The 24,979-nt window shown below is 41.2% G+C and overlaps 1 protein-coding gene across 1 annotated transcript; it reads right to left on the reverse strand.

Moving 5' to 3' along the window:
- Window positions 1-1,168: 1,168 nt before the first annotated feature.
- On the reverse strand, window positions 1,169-15,902 carry dusp10 (dual specificity phosphatase 10). Its single transcript, XM_062468332.1, has 4 exons — window positions 15,602-15,902; window positions 13,567-14,388; window positions 5,338-5,706; window positions 1,169-4,918 (listed from the first exon to the last, which is right to left on the reverse strand). Exons 2-4 carry the CDS (start codon window positions 14,339-14,341, stop codon window positions 4,653-4,655), a joined length of 1,410 nt encoding a protein of 469 aa, XP_062324316.1. The 5' UTR covers window positions 14,342-14,388; window positions 15,602-15,902; the 3' UTR covers window positions 1,169-4,652.
- Between the last annotated feature and the right edge of the window lie 9,077 nt (window positions 15,903-24,979).

The raw sequence follows: 24,979 nt of genomic DNA on the forward strand, positions 1-24,979 counted from the left end.
TGCCATTACTGTAACGGGAAGGTCAGTCTCATTGAAATACATGATCCATATACTCTAGTTTAGTTACAGGATCAATGGGCCTCATTCATCAAATATTCTTAAGAACAAATTTGTTCTTAAACCCCACTTCTTCTGGCATTCACCAATGTTTTCTTATTTGGGATTTGTTCTTAGGTAAGAACAGAATTTACGCACACCCAAGAGCACTCTTACAAACAATTGAGAGCTGACATGTTTGCGCAAAATACATTTGTCCGTTCTAATTTAAAATTGAATATTTCTCTCCTTTATAATTTTGCAACTAATAATTTTCATTATTTTACACATAATGATGTTTGTTTTAATAAATACACTTACACTTATGCTCATTTAAAAAGTTCCTTGTTTCATCCCACTATGACAGAGGAAACTGTTTTGATGGTACGTCAGTGCTCAACCTGAGAGATCCTCTCTGGTTTGTGTCAGAGATCCCTCTGACTGCTCTGCACACACACACATGCGTGTGTGAGGGAAGGCATGAGCGTATTGTGTGTGTGTGCACAATGTGTGTGTGTTTATCCAGGAGGCCCTCCTCTCAACCCAACTCTGGTAGGCTTCCTTTCCTAATACGTCCATATAGCCGTGCAACAGTGCTAAGATCAGAGCTCAGGGCTATTCTGGTGCCCCTGGCCTGCCCAGTGCTGATAGGAAAGGATTAATGAGCCAGGCAGCTCATCACTCGTAATTAGAAACAACACTAAAAACTATTTTTGGGCCTGTTCCTATGGAGAAAACTTGACCCTTTAACCAACCCCCTCCCCCCACTCACCATCTACCCCACAACTCACACCTACCTCACACCCCTAACCTCGCTAGCAATGAGGAGGTAGGTGCTTGCAGAGTTGGAATAAATATAGGCCCATAAGTCCTGCAGCTATGTGACACAAGGTTCAATGGACGGGCAACAAATAATTCTCAACTCTGTTTCTGCTGCTGCCGTGATGTGTGGATTCAGACTTGGGGAGAGGGAAGAACTGGGAGCATGACCACCCATCCAGGGCTAAGTAGGATGACACTTTTTGTTGTTGTTATCATAGAATTCAAGATTTAGGAATACTGGGAATGCTTTTGGTCAACGGATACATCCATAAACCGAGCGATGATAACAAAAAAGGCACATGACTCGAGCTAAAATGTAAGCCTCTGTTTATTTAAAACCTCACAAGGTAGGGTAAGGGATTACAAAATTACAGTGCTCAAACCGTTTCAAGGAAGGTAGAGGAGAAAACGCTAGATCTGTTGGGGAAACTTTCAGCGGGTCATGCAAAAAGGTGTGGGAGAAGGCCTCCGTAATAATAGCACCCTTTGTGAAAAAATAAATCCAGCTGTCAATACTGTAGGTCAGTGCAAAAATAGTAATGAATGTGCATAGAAAGAAAGTAGTGACTATATAGTATATACTTGACTGTTGACTACAGACACAAATGCACTGTAAATCCACTGTGTAACAAAATCCACTCTGTCCAGACTCTGAGCACAAAGCAGAAACTTTTAAACAAGTCTTAGCCGTGAAACAGTCCACATCCAATATGACAGGTTTAAACTGTTCTAATACAGAAGTGTGTTTCCAAATAAAAGCCATGCCTCACACCCTTCCTGGAGCTGTCATTCAAACCAGGCATTGCCTGACACAAAGCCTTAAAACATGACCTCTACACTGTAGGACAAACATACACACAGCACCGAGAACCACAGGGCTCTCATAAACCTGGAAGACAAAATACATGCCTTGTTTTCCATCCAGAGAATATTAGCACAGTACAACTATTACATTTAACAATTAAATTAAATACACTAGGCAATTAAAAAAGAAATGCCTGGGCCACTCAGTGCATACAGTAAAATAGGAGCCAGCTAAATGTGGGGCAGGGTCTTCCTTTTTTACATTGCCTCAGGTGAAAAGTACCTTTTTTTTGTTGCAGATGGTCATTATGTACATCAATTCACAAGCTGTGGTCAATGTTTTAGACCTTTGTAAAAAAATAAAGGATGAAAGTTTCACTCCCTACTCTACTATAGACCTTTATCATTTCCAAACATATTGTTGAGCACCAATATTACGTCTGAATACATGACGGTAGCAACCAGACATTTCAGTTATCTTGTGTGTATTGATTCAATGCTGTATATTGTCTTAGCTGTGCGACCACTTCAAAAGAGCATGTTTATTTTTTCTCTCACAGTCGACTGTCAAATGTCATTCTTCCTTATAGAGGAGGATTTATTGTAATAATTGGGTTTTTAGTTTCAAAAGCAATATAGTATGAAGTCTTTATAAATGTGGTATACTATATAATGCAAAGTAAGAGTAAGTAAGAGTACAAGCCCAAAGGACACTACGACACAAATATTATAATTGCACGTGCAAAGCATTTTTTTTTTATTAAAAAAGCAGTCTGTCTTTCCCATACTGAGTCAGACCAATGAAGTTCTATATCCCTTGCCTTCTGTTAAAGATCTCTCCATGTGAATTTTGGCCTCAGTCGAGTCAGGATGATTATGGGGCAAATCATAACATCAACACAGTCTTTTAATTACAGTGTGTGTGGCTGCCTGTTGCCTGGTTTTATCCAGCGTATTTTATTCAAGAGCACATTTTGTTGAGATTCACAGACTCAGCAAAGGGTCACACAGCATATACACAGGCAGCCATCTTCTGTCAGTGCATTCTGTGTGGATTACACTTACACCAACACCCCCGCTTTCCCTTCAGATGTCATTACCGAAACACACTTACAATAACATGATCCTCAAGGGAAAGCTAAACAGGTGTTTTTGGATTTGAAATTCACATATAGTGTCACTCCAGTATAGTTATGAACAAATACTCCCTCACAGCCTGTGTGAGGAGAAGCTGTGTGCAAAGTGGCATTTTGTTTTTGGAAACTACTAAGAGACTGACTGCTGAAGGGGAGGAGTAGGTTATACTCCACAGCCTGGTTGGCTGCTGTCTGCACGCAAACGGCCAAATCAGACGCAAGCCCTCTGGTCAAACATGTATTAAGGCATCAATTGAGGCACTAGGGCCGCATGTGACAGCAGCACTCGCAAACACAAGGCAGAGCAGACTATGTCCCTTCAGCATAGCTGAAGGGATGGGGAGTTTGAAGAGATTAGGTGAGGAGTTTACCACTTTTTACCCTGACTTCGGAAAATGTATCTCATTTGAATCCAGCAGTTGGACTCAACTTATTTCAGAGCCCTATGTTATCTTGGAACAGCTGAAAATACTACTGCACCAAGAAAACGTTACCTACAAGGGTTAGACACTACAATAGAGTAGGGCAATGAGTGAGATATCTCAACCAGACAAGGGGACACTATAGTAGCAGGCAGTGATAATCTTAATGCTACTGTACAACAGCAGAAATGTGCCAAACACGATAGAAGCCCGCTCTTCTATCTGTTCCCAGTACTCATGCAGTACCAGGTTTTTATGGCTGTTAAATCTTATTATTTCCATGTATTGCTAAAGTAATAATGCAGATGGTGGATGTGGGGGTGGAAAACCAAGTTAGACAAGAAAGGTCAAGGCAAAATGGGGCTGTGAGATGGTTTTCATGTATTCTTTAAACAGGACAAACAAAATGAAACCAACGTACAAAGACAACAACCGACACACCATAAAGCAGTGACACAAAATTTTAAAAACACAACTTCCCATTCTAATACACAGCCTTGCAGCACTTTACAGCATAACTGTATGCATCAAAAACATAGGTCCCTACCTTGATGGTGCAATAAACAAAATGTTTTAATACAATATAGCATGATAGCATGTCAAGCATCACATATTTGAATGTTGAATACATCAACTGTTTATCTCTTTAGGAAAAGCTTTAAGAAAAAAAAATGTTTTAGAAGATCAATCCACATGAATGTTACAGCAGATTTTGTTCCAAAAGGGCACATTTTGCACTAGCAAAAAGAGACGTAAATCTACAACAATTAACAACAACAAAAAAATTGTTTCAGCAGAGAGCTGGAAACATATTTTTTTTCAACAATATATACACATAAGATCAGGCTCTCAAGTTGCATTCCACTCCGAAATTATTGCACAGTAAGCCACTACAGGCTTGTCATGGTCACCCCTATTAACCCCGTATAAAAATAGAACAAGAACATTAACACACCAAACAAGTCTTCATCTTTTCTGACAGGCACTGCCATGGCTGGCTCGGCCGGAGCCTGCAAACATAAACATGTGCGTTGGGAGCTTGCGGTTAGAGCTGGAAGAGTTCCTTTCACTGGTAACTTCTATAAGCCCACAGAGCAGCTTGCCTTTTTTCTCTGAAAGCAGTTCATCTGTTTTCCTTCATGTTTTGCTCCTCACCGTTCATGCATGGACAGCTTCCCACTGACCGCTCCTCTGTCAAACACGTCTGCTCTTCTGGGACAGCAGCCAGTTGGGAGCAGCAGGGATTCTGCTGTTTCTCATCGTCAGTGACCCGGAGCTCCAGCCCTCCGGAGACAGTCCCAGATGAGCAGGAGGGGATTCTCAAATAAAGTGCCTCTCTCTCACTCCAAACTGGACTAGTACCAAGTAGCCAGTAGCTCTTACACTGTATGTTGCGTGCATGTTTAAGTGTGTGTGTGGGCAGGATGGTTGCCTAGACAATGGTCTCCACCCCCATCAGCTTGGGAGTGAGGATGCGAGGAGTTAGGCCGTTGTTGAGGTCCTCCTCGAACTCCAGCAGCTGACCCATGAAGTTGAGGTTGGGCGAGATGATAGGCCTCCGGGTCTTGACAAACTTGTACGCATCAGTCATGGTCATCCAGGTGTGCTTCATCAGGAAGGCGATGACGATGGTGGCCGAGCGCGACACGCCCGCCTGGCAGTGGATCAGCAGGGCCTGACCTGCACGCTGTGCTTCCTCTGCAAACACACAAGAGGAGGTATATACGTAGGGCTCCACACACCCGGGGAACAACAAAGGTACCTTAGACGCACCATATAAACACTAAACACATCCAACAAACAAATTAAATGTGAAGTCTACAGCTGTTTTCAAGTGTGTTTCTACAGTTCACTTTAAAACACAGTATGCCTGAGAAGTCCATAGTTACACCCCAAAAAGCAGCCAACATACTGTACATATACACATAGCCTTGGATCAATAAAAAGGTAGTTTGAATAGGCCTCAACCTCACTCAAGCCCCTGCTAACTCAATGTATATTCAAATTTATATTTTAAATGACTGACATGACAAACCTTGTCACATACCGTGTGGAGGAAACCCAAATCCCTCACTTATTTGCAAGTGACAGTAGCACTGTGGAGGCTCGGTACATACCGATGAATTCAAACGCCTCCTCAAAGTATTGGCGCAGGTTCTGCTTGTTGCTGTCAGTGGCGGGCAGCCTTTTGTAGCTGAACAGGCCTGTGTCGTAGTGGTAGAGGGGCAGGTGGGTGGTTACATTGAGGATGAAGCTGATGTTCAAGCGCTGCAGCTGGTGGAGGTCCTGAGCATCCTGTTCGTTCCCTAGGTACAGGAACGGCAGGATGGGGGTCAGCTGGGCGTTCTCGATGTCTGGGGTGGAGGGCAGGGAGTGAGGTAGCGCCCCCGAGAGGCCGGAGGCCCCGGCGGAGTCCAGGCCCTCGCGCAGGTGCAGCGAGTGGTCACACAGGTGCTCGTGGTTCTGCCTGAAGAAGCTAAGGCCTCCTGGGTAGGTAAAGAGGATCAGAAACAGGAAACGGTCAAACAAATATTGACGTTTGGAACTGAAATGTTTCTGTTTGTTGTGGGGGTTTGTCAGGGACACATCAGTGCAGCAGACAAGGATAATTATCAAATGAAAGACAATTTCTATGATCTGCTGTGTGGTTAAAATTGCCTTCCTCTAATAATCACTTCTTTTTTTTTATCTCACCCAGTTCTATCTTTAGGAGAGCATAACTGGATTTTGCATACCAGTTTTGATAGGCTGACAAAATAACAGACCACTGCATTACACAAAAAGGCTTTCAAATAAGATAAGTCCAACAATAATCAAGCACCCCAGGATCCAAGGATCCAAGCCACTACAGTTGGTTATTTGAATTTCCAATTTGAATTGGATGAAATCCACATCAGATTGGATTTGGGTGAGAGAGACACATTTTCACTTTGCATATTGTATGTATGTCTGGAGAACTTCCCCCTTCATCAGTCTGAGGGAGAGAGATGAGGGAGAGCTCCAGGGTCGTCACAGACAGGCAAAAATAAAGATGATAATGTGTCACTGGACAAATAAACCAACTGTTTACATCAGGCTTATGTTTTCAGTTACTTTCAGTTCTTCAAATGGGGGACATTTGCACCTGTCGCTATGAAATCATTGGGTGGGGAGGTGAGGGGTGGGGAGGTGGGGTGGTGAGGTGTGTATTGGGGAGGTGTGGAAAGGGATGGGGAGGTGAGGGTTGTAGAGGTGGGTTGTGTGTTGGGGAGGTAAGGGGGCACACAGTGGCCCAGGGTATCAGTTCATGTATTGTACACAAAAGTTCAAATCCTGTCTAGGTCACTGTTTGGGATCTAAACAGCCACACTGATAGGCCAGTGAACAAACAAATTATCAGTTAGGTGGAGGGTTTTATCTGTAAAAGCTTGTTTTGTTCATCAACAACCAAGCGGGCCCTTTTGGGATTAACAACAATCAAGCGGGCCCTTTGGGGATTAACTTTTCCAGAGTTAAATTAATAATGTGGTATTTTTCACCCCCACCTTAATATAACAATCAAGGCTTCTCTCTTATCAGGATAGAATTCCCTAACAATGTGATAACATTGTTCCTTTTCTGGCTTAATTAACACGTCAACAAATGTGTGTATTAAAGCAATTCTATCATTATTTGCAATTATCTCATTGAAGAAAGCACAGAATGTCTTTCTCCCTTTCAGAATGCCATCAGAATTTTCATCAGAAATTGGTGCACACTAAACATAAATAATAGAGTGTTTTGATAAGACCTGTGGCTGATACATAAATCAAAACTAAACTTTGGGTTACAAAATTTAAGACAAGCTTGGACTAGCGACTGCTACCGTTCTCAGATCCAGTATGTCACGCAGAAACATTATGGTTCTGAGTCATTTTCAGCATGATCTACTGGAGCAATTCCAAGAATAAAACTGATGACATGGTCATCTATGGAGAGAGATGTCTCAAAATTATTTGTAAATGCAAGTACCATGATCCACAAATGTTCCACGATTTACAAATGTGTTTTGCGATCCACAAAATTCTTAATCATGATTTGTACGTTTTCATTTACATAAATGTGCTATGATTTGTACACATAGATGACTATACGTAAATATATCGTTTGCAATACTTAACATTTCGTGTGTGCATTTCTCATGGTCTGTCACTTGTAAATCTAGAATCTGCATTTGTGGATCGCCCAATACACGCATCCAATCCTTCTTCCAATTACGTAATTTTGAGACATTAGGTACATTCGACTTCATGCAGCGCCGGCGTCGCCTGCAGCCGCCTGCAGGCCTCATGCAGGCTGTCGGCGCCGCCAGCACTGCATGAAGCCGAACACACCTATTCTTTTCGCTCTTTTGCGATCCACACACAAATAGCTTTTTGATTCACGCACGTAAGCCCCCCCCACCCACCCAAATTACAAACGATATATTTACGAATAGACATCTATGTGTACAAATCATAGCACATTTATGTAAATGCCAACTTACAAATCACGATTAAGAATTTTGTTTTTGTGGATCGCAAAACACATTTGTAAATCGTGGAACATTTGTGGATCATGGTCAGGGACCGAATCGGCAATATAAGTTCTATTCCCATGACACTTGCCCCGTGTCCTGGAGACACATGGAGACCACAGTGACAGATGAGGTGAGAAGGAAAGAAGGAGAGGGAGAGAGAGTGGGAGAGAGAAAGAGAAAGTCGGTGGAGAGGGAGAGAAAGAGAGAAGGAGAGGGAGAGAGAGATTGAGGGAGACTCTACAACCCCTGTACAGTCAAGTGGTGAGAGAAAGTATGTGTCTGTGTGTTTGTGATTGAGAGAGTTAGAGAAAGACAGAGAGAGAGAGAGAGAGCGAGAGAGAAAGAGAGAGAGAAAGAGAGAGAGAGAGAGAGAGAGAGAGAGAGAGAGAGAGAGAGAGAGAGAGAGAGAGAGAGAGAGAGAGAGAGAGAGAGAGAGAGAGAGAGAGAGAGAAAGATAGATATAGCTAATGAGAGAAAGTGAGTGAGTGGCAGACCAAAATTTACAGAGGATACACATACATAGATAGAAAGCGAGAGAGACAGAGAGATGAAAGGGAATACAGAAAGCGTACGTAAAGACCTGCAGGAGAGACTGGAACATGTAACCTGTTAAAGGATATATGTTACATGTGAAGGAACATGTGAACATGTTACATGATGTATGTTACATGTGAAGGAACATGTTAACCAGTTAAAGGATGTATCAGGGCTGGACTTGCCATCCGAATCCCCGATATAATTTATAGGCTTTTTTTTTGGGTCGGGCCAGCCCATAAAGAACTGACAGCGGCCCATTGGTTAATTTTCTTTATTGGCACTGGCCTGACCCAATCAAATCCAGGAACCCCCTTCCCCTGATTCATAATATCGCCTTCTGCAGGCCCTAAGACACGAGCTGTTGGCTAATGCGTATGCTGGTTTAGCATCGTTAATGTTTAGCATCGCTAAAAAGGAGAAATTACCACCAAAGCGCAAGGGAGGCGCAGAAAAGTTAAGCGATAAAAACCTACAGGCGAATGCCACAAAATGTGCAAAAATGTCGAACATGTTTGGGGGGCTTTAGCTGCTTCAACTTCAGCATTACCTGTAGAGGAAGGAGGAGAGGTGGCTGTCTCAGAGAGGAAGAAACATACTGACAGGGTCAGGCAGGGTTGCCAGGTCTGTGTGACAAAGCCAGCCCGATGGCCAATCAAAACCAGCCCAAAACCAGCCCAATGGCCAATAAAACCAGCCCAAAAACCAGCCCAATATCAGAACTCAAAATATGCCCCTGCCAAACCATATACACTGCTTTTAAAGTTCAACAGCATTGCTATCATTGCCAAATGTATTGTAATATCTACAAAGTAACACCAAATGTTTAGTATGCCAGCATTAAAAGCAGTTTTCAGGAGGTTTTCTCCAGAGACTGAGAGCATTAGGCACGTGTGCACACGCACAGTGCGTGTGTGTATGTGGGCTTGTCCCATGTCAATGTGTGTACGTGCTGTTCTGGAGTCAGTTTGGTAGGATTTGTTTATAAATAAATTATTTCATTTAAAATATGGATTTTTATTTAAAGATATTCATGTAATTTACATGCAAAATAGGTCTGCCCGAACCAGCAGACAAAAAATTCAACCCGCGGCAACACTTCAAAAGTAGCCCAATTCCGCAGGAAAACCGCGGACCTGGCAACACTGGGGTCAGTGAAGAAGCCAAGGAGGAGGAGAGTGACCATGACAGGGCCATGGGAGCAAGAGAGTAAAAGATGGAAGAAAGAGTACTTGACGACGTGGTAAGGAGTAGGCAAATTAACAGGGACTCTCAGCAAGGAAGGGGGGCTGTGTGTGTGTGTGTGTGTGTGTGTGTGTGTGTGTGTGTGTGTGTGTTTTATGTGCGCCCAATATGAATCTTACAATAGATAAAATTAACAGTAAACTGTTTTTAAAAGTTGCTAAGCCAATATTAAGCAAAATAGTAATAATAACAATAAAATATCAAATTTAGTCATTTACATTTAGTCATTTAGCAGACGCTCTTATCCAGAGCGACTTACAGTAAGTACAGGGACATTCCCCCCCGAGGCAAGTAGGGTGAAGTGCCTTGCCCAAGGACACAACGTCAATTTGGCAAGACCGGGAATTGAACAAGCAACCTTCTGATTACTAGCCCAATTCCCTAACCACTCAGCCGCCTGACTCCCACTCCCAAATATCAATAATAATAAAAAATACCATAAAATACCATAAATATACAAATCATAACTCTAAGAATTAATTAATTATTTAAGTGTTAGATCAACAGATAAGTCTTGAGACCCCTCTTGGAGGATCCAAAACTATCACATCAACGCAGAACACGAGGCAACTCATATCATAGAATGCACGCATATTTTAAGAGGACTGTCTGCAGGGAATGTGTCTGACCAATCATGGTGGGTGTGGGCCGCCTGAGCCAAAAATGCCAGGGCCGATTTTTTGTCCCAGTCCAGCCCTGATCATGGTACTTGAATTTACGAATAATTTTGAGACATATCTCTCTCCATAGTCATCCTCCTGCCATGATATAAATAAATACATGCCTAATCTTTCTATGTGTTTTTGTAATATGTAATATTTTGTTGAATACATTCTGAAAAGCGACAAATAATTTTAAAATTAACGTAATCTTCGCACTCCAATCTTGAGGGGGGCCACAATAATTAAATTGTGCCACTAAGCACACAGCCAAGATAACAAAGGAGTGGCTTTGGGACAACTCTGTAAATGTCCTTGAGTGGCCTTGCCACAGCCCAGACTTGAACCCGATTGAACATCTTTAGAGAGATCGGAAAATGGCTGTGCACCGACGCTCCCCATCCAACCTGATGGAGCTTGAGAGGTCCTGCAAAGAAGAATGGGAGAAACTGTCCAAAAATAGGTGTGCCAAGCTTGTAGCATCATACTCAAAAAGACTTGAGGCTGTAATTGCTGCCAAAGGTGCCACTTTCTCATTATGGGGTATTGTGTGTAGAATTTTTGGGAAAAAATATGAATGTAATCCATTTTGGAATAACTTAAGCGCTGTGAATACTTTCTAGATGCCCTGTATATAAGCCTCCCACATCACCATTAGCCTACCTCTTGCACTAAGGAAAATAAGAGAACCCTGTTTCATTCTACACTTTCATGCTTTGCATTTTGAAGGGTAAATAAGAAGCAAGAAATGTATGTTGTATGCTTTTGAATCTATGCAATCTTCGAAAGTAAGTACGCATCCTTTTTTTCAAATATACAGACATATCAGTTGAAAATCTATTAACGTTTTCATATTTAAAAAAATATTGTCATTCTCCAAATGTTGGGATGTTTGATATTAGTTTAAACAGTTGGTTAGGATGGATACAGTAAAAAACTAAGAAAACTGCCCGAGCTGCAACGGGCGCAAGCACACCTCACAATTTCCCAAGAAATGGTACCCTCTCTAGTTATTATATACTATTATACAGGGAGTACGGGAGTCAGATGGCTGAGCGGTGAGGGAGTCGGGTTAGTAATCTGAAGGTTGCCAGTTCGATTCCCGGTCATGCAAACTGACATTGTGTCCTTGGGCAAGTCACTTCACCCTACTTGCCTCGGGGGAATGTCCCTGTACTTACTGTAAGTCGCTCTGGATAAGAGCGTCTGCTAAATGTAAATGTATACAGATACCATTGTAGATATATCATTATTGAGTATGTAACACTCAGTTGTTATTTGTGTATTGCATATGTTATTTACATGTAACATTAAACATGTTTGAGTCATTCCACAAAAAGATGACAATTTGTGTCCTAACAGATTTTTAAAAGCTTTTTAGGTAACATTAAATTAACTTACAAGTTGTTTGTATGTGATTCTATTCATGTTTTTTTTAATAGTATCTAGCATGTCCCATTAAGAATATAACGTATAAAAATCCATTAATGTTAATAAAATCTGAACTTTGTTATAAAGTGCACACTGTCTTTTCACTGTTCAAAGTTTAATTTTTATAAATGATTGTAACATGTAAAAAAACGATTTGTCAGTGTTCCTCAGTTTGCTATCCTCTACTCTGGTTAAACTCTCCAATAAAATAGTTGTACTTTTTCTTAAGTAGTAAGATGCTAATGAAATGACATTGTTGGCCTAGTATGAAGACCATGGTACACACACTGCCTTTTTACACAATGTTTTCTAATGTTTTACATTGTTAAACACAAGGGGAAGATCCCATGTCATCCCTGTCACCCTAAATCAACCCTGTTCCTGTCAACCCTGCTATTGTCAACCATATAATCGCCAAGCCTGTTACTTTTCCACAGGGACAGTGGAGTAACCGGGTTGGCATGAATACATTTACATTTTGCACTACACAGTCAACCCTGTTACTGTTACCTAATGTCAGTCCTGATATTTGTAAATATGTATTTAATATTTAAGTTATTCCTATATTTTACCAATAATAGCACATGTAATTGTTTTTATGTGTATGTAAAGTAGAGAGCAATCATCAAACCTGAAAATGTATAACAATCTGTAATAAATGTGTTTGCTTTCAACATAAAACAAATTATATTTATCTTATAAACTCAAATGAACAAGAGACAGTTTATGCTAAACATAATACTGATGTTTCAGAACCAATAATCAAAATTATGTCTGCCGATAAATTACACGTTGGTAACCCATATGTCGATGGGTCTTAACTTCACATGCTTTCCTCCATCTACACAGTGCCAGTGAGACCAGCAGTGTTACAGACAGTCAAACATACAAGCGAGATACAGGCTTGAGGAAATTAAGAATGGGTTCCAGCAGGAGCTGAATACTTCCATTTCAGGGGAATTAAATCAGGAGAGAAAAAGACTGTCTGGCATAAACCGCTCCGTGTTATCCTCTACATTCAGAGACAGAGGGTGTTCAGATAAGTCTCTTCCATCAAAGCACTAGAGGGAGAGGAGAGAGAAGGAGAGGAGTGGAGAGGAGAGAGGTGTGGGAGGATAGAGGATAGTATCAAGGTGCTGTGATCTCCCTGCAAGAGAGGCAGACTAGAGGTAGACAAAAGTCCCTGTCCCAGCCCCAAACTCAGTCGACAGCCCCAGCTTCACAGAGACACACACACACAGACACACACACAGTCGATAAAAACATGGCACAGACCCAGGAGCTGCTGCCTCAACAGGACTACATATTTACCAACAGCTGCTTCCCCATCTCTGCTAAACATGTGTGTGTGTGTGTGGGTGGGTGTGTGTGTGAATCGTGCATGCGTGTTTTTGTGTGCTCAAGTGCGCTCATTTGTGTCTTGCTACACTGAAAAATAGTAAACTTTGTACTGATTGGATTGTCCAAAACACTGTGGGGAGTGGATATTCTCTTGGGAAGGATCAGCTTTTGTTGTATTACTGATATCTATACATATAATCATATACAGTAGCAAGGTGTCACACAATGATTTATTGTGTAATGACCATGAGTTGACAATATAAGTTTACTACACAGAGCAAAACAAGTCTCTAAAGCTACCCTAAATCAACCATGTGGATTTATCTCAGAAGAAACAAATGGGAGAGCTTAAACAAATTACTTTGCAACAACTCTGCAAACCCATCAACACACAACGGAAACGGGTTAAATAATCCTTGAAAAGTATCGGGACTGACAGTAAACAAATCTCTCTATCCTTCCCTAAGGCCCAAAACAGAAGTCTCAGAAATGTAGCTCCTTATTACAATACCCCCATGGCTTCATACAACACCCTCTGTCCTTAACCCACCAAGCAGTCCTGGTGTTTCTACCATCAAGTTCCACTGAAAATGTCCTACCTTTGAGAACGATGGGATCCTTGCCCTCCCTCTTTAGTGACTCCAGAACCACGTGAAGGGGCTGGGAGGGGGTCACCCTGGAGGGGTCCATGGTGTTGTCATCGTAAACCACGATCTCTTTGGAGAAAATGCCCTTGTAAGAGTCCTTGCCCTGGCGGCAGGAAATAAGGTCCAGCACGGTGATTTTGCCCTGCTGCAGCCTTCGCCGGCTGATCTTGTCCGAGCAGTTGATGTGAACGGCCCCCTGAATGTGGCTCTTGTTGTACTCCATGAAGGGCCTGCAGTCGATGATGACCGGCAAGGGCCCCACGGGGTGGCCCATGGGGCAGCGGGCCATGCGCCTGGCCAGCTCATTGGGGTGGATGACCCGGACAGGGGAGGCCTTGGGCTGGCCCGGGCTGTGGCTGTGGCTAGTCAGAGCCTCATGATTGCTGACCATAGGGATGGAGGCCCCAGCGTAGCTGAGGTTGGGGCTGCTGGCACTCACCTGGCTCAGGCTGTGGCTCTTGCTGTGGGCGTCCTTCTCATAGGTGCTCACCGAGCAGCAGCTGCCACTGCTGCATCCACACGACAAGGAGCGCGTGGAGCCGTTGGATGAGGGCATATACGTGAGGTTGGTCGCCTGGATCTTCACCACAGTGGAATTTATGACCGTTTTGCCGCTGGAGGTAACGGAGTCCAAATAGCTGGTGTCCAGGCGCAGTCGGAGTTCCTGAGGTCGGATCGGCCTTGGCAGCGCCACCACAATTCTGTCGTCGAGAGGAGATGGAGGCATGGGGAGGCTGAGAGCTGACGTCTACTGAGAACTCAACAAGCCTGCGTCTACAGGAGGAGAAGAAAGATCCAGAAGAAGATTCCGTCAGGGCTAAGGGTGCACAGAGAGTAGCAGTGCCAGAATATATCCACTGAAGATGACACTGGACCATTTATTTGCTGTCATACAAAGTAACAGTCAATCTTAGTTGTTCCTACACAATATCAAGTCGTTTGGAGATTTATTGAAGACTAAATGATTGGCCTGGATGATATTGCTCCTGAATGAAAGCTTTCTTATCTGTTTAAACTTCCTGCAAAATAGTAAACCCTTAATAGCAAGCAAATATCAGCAACATACTGAAGACAGCAATTGGAATAGTTTGGTAACACATAAACAGTAAGTGTCTTGAGGATATTCTGCACATATGTAAAGTACCATTTGAACAGTCAAAAGATGGGACTTACCATAAATGTAAAATCTACACCATCTATGAAAGCATCTGCGGGTCATGTGGGAAATGTATTTTCCAGCATAGTAATGCTGTTTGCGTATTTGGCAAACAGTAGGATTTACGCTATTGTTGAACAAAGGTTATAGCCTAGTGTCGGTGTGACAAAATACTGCATCAAGGCAGCTTACGCCGCAGTTTGGTCTCTCCCTTCACATCACATCTGGAACAGTCATGGGTTGAGAGAAGCTGATTTCCCTCAAACGTTTTAATAAGCCATGTCCTCACACATTAAAGACAAACACTCAAAATCGCGGAGCCTGCCCATAGTGCATTATTCCCAACAATTTTAGATACTGGCTACAGTAAGGACAGGGGAAATCCTTCAAGATCAATTCATTCAAGAAACCGGCATGACGACGTGCTGGGAATGTGATATGGGTAGCCTATTCGATGCACATTGACTGAATCGTATTAATAGCATTATTCGCTTTGAACGCAGCAATTATTTAACTAAACATTATTATAAAAATGTGATAGGATGCCTATAACACTGTCATTGCTGTAACCAAATACAAACTTCACGCATGTAAACCAACATTTATTCAGAAAAGAACACACCGATTGACTGCATGCAATCTGCTACATTATATTTCTGTATTTCAGTATTTGTAACCATATTTACGGTAGCCCATGCTACATCACGTGAATTTAGATAACGATGCCTTTTAATGTTGCATTCGTCAGTAGAGCTATAACCGTACCATTTTCTAAAGTTGAAGGCTAGACAATATTGACCCACACCTTTAAGATCACTAAAGTTTACTCACATTTTTTGAAGTAATATCTTGTGCGCTCCAATTTAATGTAGACGTATATTATTTGCGCTCACAGAAAAGGTTGACTCAATTCAGCCTGTCCCAGTGCCGTGGGTACGCAACATTTTTACTTTTACCCTGGTCCTCTGTAATAATATACACGGGGGTCAGCCAACCTACCGAAGTCGCACTCTAAGATTGACACGGGTATAAGCCAATAAACGACTTCATTAATATTAAATTAACACGTTTTATATCGTGAGAGCCAACCCAACAATGGGCGGAGGGTGTTCGCCGGCTGTTAAATCAGCTTTCCGATGCTAGGACTGTCGAATGAACAATGCTCATAGTCCCATGTCCTACGAGGCAGGGGTGATGTCATTGGCAACCAATCAAATGGCTCTCTGGCGAACAGGGGAAGAGCAAAGTCGACGTTGGAGACACACTACTGATAGATTCAGTGTGATTGATAGGATGCACGGGTATGGACACAGTGCTCCCATTGAGGTGTAACATAGTCTCAAACACGCTCTCACCCACATTCTCTCACTCACACACAAACGTACACTCTTACCTATTTTGATCTTAAGAATAAACAGCTCTACATTTACAATCTAGGAGACTAAGTGAAAATGCTCAGTATTTACATCAAACATTCACAGTTAGAACTTCGCAAAGTTCACTGCTCATGCCAGTGGGGATCAGACAAGAGGCACAACCCCAGTCAATACAACAGACACGACTCCTGAACTGTGTAAAAATGTGAGGTAACATTATGAAAGGTAAGTAGTGATCTTTGGAAGCATCCCCACACAGAAAGTGCCAACTTGGCTGACAGCATGGCCCCCACATGTCATGACACATGTCATGGTGTAAGTGTCTCACCAACACCAAAGCCAGAGTAACATCTGAGCTGGCTATAAATATCCATTGGCAGCCGTGAACAATGCAGGGCATTCAAAATTGCTTCTATTCTTAGCAACTGTGCAGAGAGCCATTTTCACCATAATATTCCAGACAGACTATGGTTTGGGAGTAAAAAAAAAAAACTAATACTGATAAAAGTTGTGGGTGGGCCATGATAAAAGGGGAAGTAGCATTATCAAATTTACATAACATTCAAATAAGTACTCAATCGTTGATTGAATATAGCAGCAGCTCTTGGCAATAATGTGAACAGAGCTCGTAGATTTGTCGCTCATCGAAGTTAGGTTTATGCTTAAAGCATGGCTAGTTTGGCATCCTTGTTTGTGTACACTTACTTGGCGAATAAACCTGATTCTGATTGCTGAGCTCAGTACTTTAAACCCACTGTGATCATGAAATGATAAATACAACAATACAACTATACATCTGAAAGTCTCAATATAGTAGCTTTCTCTTCACCAAAAACAATGTCTAGATGGATGATATCTATCACTTATGTAAACTTAACTGGTTTAGCCTGGTAGCACTCTGGAAGGAAAGTATTGGTTCAGTGTTGTCAAAGAACTAGTAATGCCTGTGGATGGAGTTGCCAGTGTTGGACTAAGACAAAGAATAATGAAGTATGTTACTGTAATAGTATAGTTTTTTTCTTGTTCATCTCAAGAATGATGCGGTCACAACAAAGTTGACTGATCATTTAGGTACTTGGGACTAGAATGCCAAATTCATTCTTATTAAGACAAACTGAAATTCAAATATGGAGATGTGGTTTTTTCTTACTCTGTGTGGAAAATGTGACAGTTCACAGTGTGATATTTGTCAGCCTTAAAGCAACAGGAAGACCCAAACCACTTCCTGTGTTCACTCACAAGTAGGCGGAGAAACAACATAGGCAGTTACATTAAGACCAGTACAAGGTGAATTTATAAACTTATGTAACCCTAGAAACAGGTTGTACTCACAGAGAACACATACATCAGTTAAAAGTAAACCCAGTCGGCCATGTTCGAGTTAGATGATAATTGTATGTACAGTTTTGGCCAAAAGAACTGGCAGTGACCCTTTTTGTTTCAGTTGTCATGGTGTTGATTTACATTGTTTTTCTCTATTATTGTGCAGAGTGATCAGATGCATTTTAAATAAAAGCTTCATTGGCCCCCCAAAAATGACTGTATCACAAAAAAAAAATTACAGTTTTTGCGCCCTAGCATAAAATGACCAGCTAACGTCATTTCACTGAGTCCTTTCATCAGCACATAGGAAAGTATGAACAAGTTCTAGTCAGGTAAAATCACTTTATTATTCTGATTGGATTATAAGAGCAGATGGATTGCTATAAAAGGGGGGACTCTTTACATTTTCTTTTTACATTTTGCCAATAAAAGCCTTTAAAACTTATTAAATGTGTATTATTGTTTTCCAGTATACCATAGAAACATGTGAAAGGAATATCTACAAATACTGAACTAGCAAACTTTGCAAAACACAAAATGTGTCACTGCCACGTTCTTTTCTGGCTTTTTCATTTTTTATATACATGTAGATTTAGTTTTCCTTTCATTATCCTAAAGCCACCAAATATATTAAACATAAATACACTGTTAAAAGATGAACTCATTACATATTTTTGGGTCCATATGGCCATTAATCACAAGTTTAAACCATTTTCCTCAGCAATGCTGTATATTTATGAGATGATAAGATGATGCTGCTGCTTTCTCAGAGAAAATGGCACAGATGGGCATACTGCTCTCAACAGCTTGGAAAGCAACATGTCCAGTGACTGGAAGGAGAGGCTGTGCCAGAGATTCAACAGTCTGTCGACCTGTGCCCCCATAACTATGTAGCATAACTATGTATTCATCCAATTTGAGTCTGTGTTACTTTGCTACACTGGATTATTTTACAGACTAGGATGAAATTGATCAAGAGACAATGGGATGAGTTAAGGAATCCCTTGCTGCAACCCATTTTATTTCAACATCACTACTTTAATGGCAAAATTGATTTGGTTATGTTATTATGATTTTTGTTTTACAATACTTTACAGAGAATAGTTTTTTTAGAAGAAAGTCTGTTGTTTACATTGACTGTAAGCAGAGACCGGTGTCTGACAGATTCTTGACTAAAGTCCTGGTTTACATCCAGCCTTAGCAGCCTTATCCCTGTATTCATAACAAGCCCAGTTCCCCCGAGTTGGGCCGTTGTGCTCAGTATTATTCATTCAACCAGGCATTTCCTTTAGCCCTAAGAGGGGGATCACAGTCTATCACTAATCACAGTCACTTAGCAACTGCCAAATATTATTTTGTTAATTATAAAAAGAAACACTGTGCCACTCCCAAACTCACTTGCTCTCATAAACACAAATCTCCTGATATAATGAATGATACACTGGATGTGTGTGCGCATTATTGTTTCAACTCTGTTGTTCAACTGTTTCAAATGTTGAAATATCTAACAACAATCTCAATAGTACAAAAACGTATCATTCTCCTCGTTTATGGTCACCCTTTCCCAGAACGGGAGCATATCTTGCACATGGGTGAACAATGACTAGTTATGATATTCTGCTTTGAAAACTCATTACTGATGGAACCCCATTGTAAAAAAAAAGAAAGTTGAGTTGTACTCTCTGTGGCCGAAACTAATCATGCAAAAACAGCAACTGTTTCCAGGACAGACGTTCACCGGCTGCAAGGCTGACACAGCCAGACTCTCCAGGGACAACTGCAGGACCTCTGGTGTTAGGGCCTGCACCTCTTCCTTTCCAGCCCCCCACCTCACCTCACCTCACCCCCAACACACACACACCACCACAACAGTCCACTGCCCGGGTCCTGGAAGGGTTTAACACTGGGCAGGTTTTTGAGGTACTGGACCCTCCGTCATGGGACGCAGTTCATTTGATGCATACTCTGTGGAGAGCATTCTCCATGCTGCTCGAATTGATCTGGACTTATGAGATAGATCCCTAAGGTCATGGACAACAATCACACACATTAGGACTATATTAGACTATATTAGGAAGGTAGGCAATACACAGGGGATTACCTCCTGAGTCTCAGCACACAAAAATAAAAATAAATGTTGTCAAATACAATATCTTGTATATATACAAGTCTGAAGTGTCTCCGGTTCCCATGCTCGCGTCCAGAAAGGCCACGGTGTAAACAGTCTGGAGCAACTGGACCTGGCTAGACGTCAGAGCAGTGCACGTGAAGAAGATGTATCCACACAGTCTCCTGACCTGTGCCCCTTTTCCTCAGTTGAGATGTGGGGGTCTGTCCCTGAACACACACACACACACATCCTGCTTTTGGTTGAGTAAGTATTTGAGCAGGCATCTGTACAATATTTCATACTGTAACAGATAATTGTTTATTCTTTAATAATTTCAACTGTATGATAGCGATGTAGAAACAATCATACTTGTTTAGTATTATCTATACTTTGGCAACATTTAGTGCAACAGTACAACAGTCAATTGGTATATTACACTGCTACAATGGGAAGGGTTGCTATACAAAATAACCAACTATCAAAAAGGCCAGCAAAGAATCAGATAACACATCAAGAGCTGATCACATGACAAAACACATTTCTATTCTTGTTGTTACTGTTCCACTTCTCTGAGCATGACGTGACCTAACTGTGCTTGGCTACTGATGAGGTGGCTACTGGCTACTGATGAGGTGAGGTCACGCCATTCTATTCATTTTCCCTTTTAAACAACAAAGTGGCACTATGTCACCAACCTGATGACAGTGCAATTGATGGTATGGGACTTAAAAAAAAAAAAGAAGTGTAGAGAACGAAGGAGAGAAGAGGGTTAGAGAGAGAGTGAGTGTAAGAGAAAGCAGAGAGAGTGAGAAAGAGAACTAAATTCCAAGCAATCTTTGTGGTCCGCTGATGGAGTCTGGACAGCAGGATGACAGTGGTGGTGCCTGTGACAGCGGTGCCCTGAGTCAGAGGGTGACATCAGTCCCTCCCTGCCTGTCAGACAGGTTGGAAAAGGGCTTAGTCCCACGGTCTCATTGTGCTCTGGTTAATGCTGTCATTCAGCCTGCCACCAGGCCTATTACTTGTTAATCTGACCTCACACTGTTTCACAGCACAAAGCCACACAAACAGTTAATAGAAAAGAAGACAGATGAACATACAGTCTGTCTATATGGTACAAAAATATGCACAACTGGACATCTGCCTTGCTATTTCAATAAAAAATGTCATTTGAGAGTAAAAGGAAGTTAAGAATCAACTGAAATGAAAGGCCACACATCTCTTTCAGGATGTAATGGATATGGAAATGAGGAGACTGGCAGACATGCACCACTGTCAAACTCCCACAGTCCTTGTGATGTGTCTTCATAACTGGATTTTCCAACCACAGAACACCCCATACAGACATGGCAAACACACTCAGGGCCATGTTGAGGGAGTTGTGGGCTCTTTGCCTCACAGACCAAAATGAAAATGAGTCACACACAAGTGCACAAGTCACTTGATAGCCTGATAGTATACATGCAGCTGTTGCTTCACAGAAAAGCATTATTAAATGGTGATTCAAATGACTAAAATTATGTTTTTTTTCTGAATAGTAAGCTTGTGTGAAATGTGCCAGTTTTGCAGGTCACACACTGAATACCACGGATAGAATGACTCTTTAGACAAAAGTATGTACAAACCATAAACCTTGTGTTGACTCTTTCTCTAAACCTGTCACCCTACCACCCTCAGCAACAGTACTAAATTCCCGTGGCAGGTAACTTGCCTGCCCCCTGGAGGGAGGGAAGGTTACCTCTGACTTACCTGTGGTGTACAATCAACACTACACACCTCAGATGACCTTGTAGCTGAGGTTGTGGATACATTTCTGAGTAGGACAGCTGTCAGAAAAACCAAGGTTAAAGAAACGATGATATCGTTGAGCTAATTCATTTCAGCTGTTGCGTGTCTGTCTGGCTTGCCACAATAATTGATTGCTGACATAAAAACTGTTTTAACTTACATAGTAAAAACCCTTCCAAACTCTTCCCCTCTTTCCTTGGCCCATTGACTGGACTTGATGGAATTCAAAGTGACAATGTGATTCCCACTTATCTTGTGCAGGCAAGCAAGAAATTAAACTTCACCCTTTCAGGTGACTGCTCTGTTGACCGAGGCACCTAGGATTCTAGGGCTGTTTATTGTAGCAGGGTCACCGACAAACCACGTACCATCACACCTTTCCCCTACCCCTGACAAGGAGAAAGGGGGTTTCCCCCCTTGTCCTTATCTCCCAGAGCAGGAGCTTCAAAGCTTCTGGCCCAGCATGGGGTCAGAAGGTAGACCAGTTAAAACAGTATGGAGACAAAGGATTTTAAGGAAGCACTAACTTTTCTTTATTTACAAACATACTCTCAAGGACTACATGGCTCATGGATACTATTTCAATGACAGTAGTTGATGTGTTATAATGTATGCTTTCCCTTTAATGCTGTGTTGATGTAATTTGATGTTTTAATGTAACTTCCTCTCCTATTATGATAAATCAGTCAATCTTGATACCAAAATGATTTTAATCTACTAACTAAACAATTTATTTATGTTGTATTGTTATATTTTGAAGTATAAGCAATACATGGACATTTGAAATAGCTGAACTCAAGTTATCAACCACTTCACACCCATACGTCAATCTCAGGATGACGCCCAGGTGGGAGTAACTGACCAATCAAAGAGTTCACCTCCAAAAGGATACCCCCCTTTCGCAAGGATTATAAACCCCCGACACACAAAGCAAACCTTGCTTTTTCGCAAGGATTCACCGGAAGTGTTCTCGACACATCTGACCTATCCTTCTCAATCAGCAACTCACTGGACCCCCCTCTCTGGATTCCTTTGCTCTAACTGTTTGACAACGACGAATGGAACTTTGACTCTTCTTTTTCAAACTGACAACAGTAACTGCGATATTGCTACATTTCTTACTTGTGAACATTGGCATATTGTGATTTAATTTGTTACGTTTGATTTTAGTTTGCAAATGATTTAACCTAACTTTCGTTAGGATTAGTTAACATAGGCTTCTGGAGAACAATGGGAGAGTCTATCTCTCTCTTTCCCTTCCCCCTCCCCACACGCTCTCAACCTACTATCTTGTATTCCGCTCTCATCATAGTTTAGGACCTACTGTATACTGTTCAACTCAACTCACTCTCAACTAACCTATAACTTCTCTGGTATTTGTTCATTATAATTACATTTCCTTAAATAAATCATTGTTTATAATACTCGTGTTATATGATCTGCTCTACTTTCATAGAATTCACTACTTAAGATTAGACTGATTATTACGAAGGCTATTATTCAATAAGGTTAAATAAGGTTTCCTCTGTCCCTTTAACAAATAAGAGGTGGTGCCCCAAAGAACTAGATACTTCATTATAAATTAAGTATTTCTATCTTTAAACGAGCAAACCCCGCTACATTATCAATCTGAAGAATGATAAGAACATACTTGCGAAGAACGTTCTTGCCAAGCGTCTTGCTATGGAGCTAAATCAGGGCCAAATGTTTTGTTAATTCAAAAAAATCTTTAGTTGAAAAACTAAAGCTTGACATTGAAAATGTAAGTTTTGGTCAAAAACTTGAAAAATAAAACCATGAATTCAAAGAAAAAATAAGTGAACACATTTTTTTTTCAAGTTGAATAAAATTTCGATTAAAGTCTGGAATTATTTTGAATAAATTATTAATTTTAATTTTTCACTTAAATTTTCACAGTTTCACATTTAATGTTTTCAGATTCAAAACTTTTTTTTTTACGGCTTCAATTTTTTTTGTTTGAGTTTTTTTCTTTTCTTATGTGTTATGAGTGACAGCCTAACCAAGAGACAGAAGACTTGGCAGTTGGCATGGCGTCCGCTCCGCCAAGGCAACACGCTGGTGCCAGCGCACAGGTAAGACATGTGAAAGATATTAGCCTTTTTGAATAGATACTTTGGGACATTATCCCCGCAGTGGCATTTTTTTGTCATTGACACATACCCTCAAAAAGCTAATATCTTTCACATGTCTTAGCTGTGCGCTGGCGCCAGGTAAGACATGTTTTCACATAGTTTCACATTAAATGTGAAACTGTGAAAATCTAAAAGTGTAAAATGAAAATGTATAATTTATTCAAAATAATTCCTTCCTGACTTTAATAGAAATTTGATTCAACTTGGAAAAAAATTTGGTAAACTTATTTTTTCTTTGAATTCATGGTTTTATTTTACAAGTTTTTGACCAAAACTTACATTTTCAATGTCAAGCTTTAGTTGTTCAACTAAAGATTTTTTTTCGAATTAACAAAACATTTGGCCCTGATTTAGCTCCATATCTTGCAAGACCGCAATGCCGGGGAACGATTAGTGATGCATGTGTTCTTGCAATAACTTCTGGGAAATCAAATGCGTTCTCGCTGACCAAGTCACCATCCGATGCATCCTTGATAAAAAGGGTCGGATCAAGAACATTTCCGGGTATTTTGGGCGTTCTTGGTGACTTGTGTTCTATGGCTTGGAACTGTACTTGGGCAATGAAAGATGACATCAAACGAGTTCGCAAGAACACAAGAACTGAAAAAAACGTGGATTGATAAACAGCCTAGGTCAATAGATCTCAGTTGCCTTCTTCCTGTCTTTGACTTCTGGTTTTATATGAAAATGGCCGCTCCCACTCTGATGACTGACTTTGTGGAATTATTAATGTCAGAAATCTGTTGAAACTGTGTTGACGTTTTTAAATGTTTTTATTAAGAATTAGTAAGTGGTTACCTTTAGCCAAAGGTCTTTTTCTTTCTCTCAATACTGGACGTGACAAGCTCAGCCTTTGTTGGAAGACTAAGTTATATCAAAGTTATATTTGAGCTCTCCACAAATATAGTTGCCTTGGTGTGTGACTGTGTGGATTTGGGCCCTGTCTCCCAGAAATCAGTCCATGTTTTCCATTCTCCTACTACATTATTTGAGTTATTTTTGCAGGCTGCACTCCCAGAACAAAGGATTTTCAGTTGTCACTTTCAACTTCACAGAGGAAGAGGGAGGATATTGTAGGATTCCTCTTTGCTTTCTTCCTCTCGCTGAAGTTGCACACATTTTTGACTTGAGACATTGATTCCCTTGAGCCTGTTGGTTGTACCATCCTCTTAGTCTCAGAACACAGGGCTTTGTTTTTCTAACTCTGAGAAGGTTCTAGAACATATGAAGTAGGAATCATGTTTAGGGCCATCAAGAAATGAAGACATAAGAGAACAGAGAAAATGTAATATCTTTGATTTAAGTTTTGTTTCTATTTGCTGTGTTTTTTGTTTTGTGCTATAGACAAGTTAGTAGCCACAAATGAGGCAAAGACCTAAAGTAATTTCCTTCTTCTACAGTGTAGCAGAGCCAACAGACAAACCACGTACCATCACACCTTTCCCCTACCCCCGACAAG

Source organism: Osmerus eperlanus, chromosome 8, assembly GCF_963692335.1.
Source record: "Osmerus eperlanus chromosome 8, fOsmEpe2.1, whole genome shotgun sequence".
Taxonomy (NCBI): domain Eukaryota; kingdom Metazoa; phylum Chordata; class Actinopteri; order Osmeriformes; family Osmeridae; genus Osmerus; species Osmerus eperlanus.